The 4537-nt window shown below is 44.7% G+C and overlaps 2 protein-coding genes across 2 annotated transcripts; both read left to right on the top strand.

The window, feature by feature from the left end:
- Positions 1 to 374: 374 nt before the first annotated feature.
- On the top strand, positions 375 to 2821 carry LOC111595378 (rab5 GDP/GTP exchange factor). Its single transcript, XM_023309074.2, has 3 exons — positions 375 to 637; positions 703 to 1237; positions 1307 to 2821. The coding sequence occupies exons 1-3, from the start codon at positions 496 to 498 to the stop codon at positions 2724 to 2726; spliced, it is 2097 nt and encodes a 698-aa protein (XP_023164842.2). The 5' UTR covers positions 375 to 495; the 3' UTR covers positions 2727 to 2821.
- A 128-nt stretch (positions 2822 to 2949) lies between these two features.
- Positions 2950 to 4199, top strand: LOC111595391 (calumenin-B). The gene is made up of 2 exons (XM_023309093.2): positions 2950 to 3472; positions 3529 to 4199. Exons 1-2 carry the CDS (start codon positions 3007 to 3009, stop codon positions 4041 to 4043), a joined length of 981 nt encoding a protein of 326 aa, XP_023164861.1. The 5' UTR covers positions 2950 to 3006; the 3' UTR covers positions 4044 to 4199.
- Positions 4200 to 4537: the final 338 nt, after the last annotated feature.

The raw sequence follows: 4537 nt of genomic DNA, 5'->3' as shown, positions 1-4537 counted from the left end.
GCTTACAACACAAAATTTCATTTTAAATACATGTTTTATGCATAGAATTTAAGACTTTTGTGAGCTGTTTCCTAAGGCACTTCGATTTTACTCAATGTATCCAAAGAAATTGTGCCCTCAGTTGCAATTTAAATGTTTTTTATTTCAATAAATAAAACTAAAATACAATTTTAGTAAAATTCTACTTTCCTGAATTGTTTGTTTTAAACGTGATCAAGATAAGTGAGAGTAGAATTCAAAACATAACAGTTCAAAATACCGCCAAACCGTTCGATAGGCACACCTATCGATGAAAATAATTTTGGTATTAAATCGAAACATCGTAAAGTTTAATTTATAACATCGATAAGTTATGGCGATAATCCATGTAACAGCTGTTTATCTGCAATTGAGTGGCTGATCCGACAGTAAATAAAAATTTGAGTTAAAATTGAGTCGCACAGTTATTGCAAATACTTCATAGTACTTCATAGCAATCAAAAAACACGCCCAACGATGGCGAACCGCGCGCCCATGCTGAGAATCGGGCAGCAAGATCTAAAGTGTCGACAGGGCTGTGGCTTCTACGGCAACACACAGTTCGATGGACTCTGCTCGAAATGTTTTCGCGAGCGCAACGATAAGCAGCGCAAAAGGCGTAAGCAAGCTACTGTTTATCTATGCTGTGGCAGTTAGTCATGCGCGTTATTCCCCTAATTTCAGAAAAAGCTGGCGAGGATCATGAAACATTAAAAGTGAATGCCAGTTCCGCTGGCGGAACTTTAGAGCGCAAATCGCCGCAGCATTCGCTCTCACTGGGTCGGGCAAATAAAACAAAGAAGCAACCAGAGAAAGAGGAGACGCCAGCAGCATCCAGCACAATGCCCAGAAAAAAGTTCACTGTTCCGGCAGTGCTACAAAAGACGCTGAAAAACAAATTCCCAGCTATTGCACCACAGCCCCGTGTGCCAAGTGCCACCGAGAGCCAATTTATGTTGCAGCTGCGGCAACTGCGGATCCCGGACGATGGCAAACGGAAGCTAAAATCCGAAATTCAGCGGCTGGATCATGAGATACGAAAATACATGAACAACAACAGCAGCAAGAACGTAGACGAGCTCTCCGATCTCGTGCAAAACGCCTACACCAGATTCGCGGATGTTGTGCACAACGATGCACGCTTTGAGATTGCTACCAACGAGGATCGAGATATTGCCATTGACTTTTTTGAAAAAGTTGTAATGACACAGAATCACAAGTGAGTCATTAAATAAGAGAACATTGAAAACTTCAACCAATTTTCAACTTATCTTTTCTTTTGTTTTAGTTTGCTATTTAGTCCGTACTTCACCACAGACGAAGAAAGCGATATCAAAGTGCAAAAGCGCATACGTCAATTAAGTTGGATAACGACCAAACATCTGGACTGCAGTATTGACGAAGTGAATGCAGAGGCACGTGACCTGGTCTACAATGCCATATCGGAACTGGTGGGAATCGACTCGTATTACTCGCCGCAGGAGAAGCTCCTGTGCACTGTCCGCTGCTGTCGTCACATATTTGAGTTATTAAAACGTGCCACGGGCGGACCAGCTAGTGCCGATGACTTCTTGCCGGCTCTAATTTTTGTGGTGCTGAAAGCGAATCCCGTCCGTCTGCATAGCAATCTCAACTTTGTCAATCGTTTCACCAACGCCTCGCGCGTCATGAGCGGCGAGGGTGGCTATTATTTTACCAATCTCTGTTCAGCCATTGCTTTCATTGAGAATCTAAATGGTGAGAGCCTAGGCATCAGCGCCGAGGAGTTTGATGCATATATGTCGGGCGAACAGACTTACAGTACACCGTGGGAGAGTGCGCTGCTGGCCTGTGAGAGTCTGCATCTAATCTCGGAGAATATGAAGTGCATGGAGCAATTACAGAAACGGAACTCTGTTATAAGCACAGGCATTAAGGATTTTCAGCGCGAGCTTATAGAGTTCCAGCGTGAGGTGACGGAAAAGGTGGATACAGTCATGGCCAAGGCACCGCTTACACTGCTGCCCATTAAAACGCCACCGTTTCTCATTAGCCAGGCGCGTGCTCATTTAGCCCAGGATGGCGTTGAAGCCGCTGCTGGTCACTATCAGTCTAATTTACTCAGTCTAAGTCCGCAAACAATGACAGTTAAAGGAAAGGAACAGATACTCGAGGATTCTCAATTGGAAGTCGCGCATACATTGGCCCTTAAGGATACTAGCGTGGGCTCCGTGGGACGTCTGTCGCCTTTACATCCGAATTTACCGCAACCAGATCAGCTGTTTGCTTCGCCCATATTTAGTTATACACCCTTCGACGCAGTCTCGCTGCTGGAGGAATCATCTGAAAATGACGACGTGTTGATGTTGGGCACAGAATTTCATGGAGGCCTAACGAATATCAACTACGATTTCGATTTATCTGATCAGAGCGGCGAGAACAGCGTCGCAGATGAGTCCAAGTTGAATCTAGATGAATTTGATCCGCTGGTGCAGGAGCGGAATACCCCAGCTGAGACAACCTTATTGGACACCACGGCCGATAGTTTAATAGACAGTGATGTGCCAGTATCAGAGGTACTCTTGCCGTCCCCCCTGAAACCAGAGGTGGCCAACTATCGCGGCTTCTCAAATTTTGAGATTCCAAGCATTTCCTGTAACACTGGCGACTTTAGTTCCCTCAATCAAGATGTTAACGATCCTGTTCCGCTAGTTCAGAGCAACAAATAAATATACTCTACGCTCGTGGCCATCTATAAATAGCACAACTGCTATTATTTATTTATATTGATAATAGCGATATTTTTAGGATATATAATAAACAATTGACGAAAATACGTTACAATAGCGATTCTTACTGCATTTTATCGATACATATCGATGGATGGACTTAACAGAAACTATCGCTAATTATCATCGATACTTTAGGCGTCGTTTGTTGAATTCATTCCAACTCGAGTTACTTTCGTTTGAATACTCAAAGTGAACGGACGGCAGTCTGGGGAGCAAAATGAGAACTGGAACGTTTCTACTTGTTGCTGCTGCTGCGATAAGCTTGGCCGGTGCGTCTAGCATACCGGCTGCCGATGAGCTTCCGCACGACCCACTCGAACACGACTCACTGCATGGCAGACACTTCGATGGCGGCGAACACAATACGCAGTTCGACCACGAAGCCTTTCTGGGCGCCGATGAAGCCAAAAAGTTCGATGACCTCACACCGGAGGAGAGCAAGCGACGTCTTGGCTTGATTGTGGACCGCATCGATGAAAACAAGGATAATTTTATTGACATGGCTGAACTTAAAGCCTGGATCCAATACACGCAGCGTCGCTACATTGACGAGGATGTGGATCGGGTATGGCGTCAACACAATCCGAACAACGAGTCAGCTATTGACTGGGAGGTATATCGTAAAACTGTCTATGGTTTTATGGATGCGCTGGACAAGGAGGAGTTGGAAAAAGAGGAGAATGGTAAGCACCGGTAAATTCTAAAAATACTTATAAATCAATGTACATGAATTTGGCAGGCATCTCCTATAAGAAAATGTTGTCTCGCGATCGTCGTCGCTGGGCTGTGGCCGATAAGGATCTAGACGATAAGTTGACGCGCGAAGAGTTCACAGCATTTTTGCATCCCGAGGAACATCCTAACATGCGTGATGTAGTACTGCAAGAGACCACCGAGGATCTGGATAAGGACAAGGATGGCAAAATCTCTGTGGATGAATACATTGGCGATATGTACCGTCCGTCGGGGCCCAATGAGGTTGAGCCCGAATGGGTACTAAGCGAGCGCGAGTCATTTTCCAAGCATCGCGATATAGACGGCGATGGTTATCTAACTGAAACGGAAATACGCCAATGGATTGTGCCCAATGATTATGATACGGCCGAAACAGAGGCTAAGCATCTGATCTTTGAGTCCGATTCAGATCAGGACCAGAAGCTGACCAAAGAGGAAGTGCTGGACAAGTACGACATATTCGTGGGCTCCCAGGCCACGGACTTTGGTGAGGCTCTGGCACGCCATGACGAATTCTAAGATTGAGATGCAGTCAATCTCTCTAGCCATTAAGAACAACTCGCAACTCAAATGCCAAATAAATTGTAATACATATATATAGATAGTTAAGACACAACTTTACATGTGCATTATACCAGACTTAACTTAAAAAAGAATACATATTTGAATATACAAATTGATTTGATAACGATCTTAATGGATATGCATCCAGAAACCTACACGTCAGCGCTGTCATGGAAGAGATTGGTCCATTGCGGGGTCGCGCATTCATAATTTCTCTGTTTATGGACACGTCATGTGCACAGATACAGATACACACACACACGCACGCACACAGCCTCAGCCATACACACACACACACTCGCACTCCATCCATATGTAGAACGCGTCCGCCTCGTATAACATAAACATAAAACGCTTTTGTTGTTGCGCCGCTGTGCCCGATTAATTTCCAGCTGCGAGAACATTCCGACAAAAACAAAAGCTGGACGCTGATTCCATTATTTTGTTTC

Source organism: Drosophila hydei, unplaced genomic scaffold (genome assembly GCF_003285905.1).
Source record: "Drosophila hydei strain 15085-1641.00,03,60 unplaced genomic scaffold, DhydRS2 tig00008135-arrow-pilon, whole genome shotgun sequence".
NCBI classification, from domain to species: Eukaryota; Metazoa; Arthropoda; class Insecta; order Diptera; family Drosophilidae; genus Drosophila; species Drosophila hydei.
Note: the sequence above shows the minus strand (reverse complement) of the source record. Positions and strands in the feature narration are given on the sequence as shown.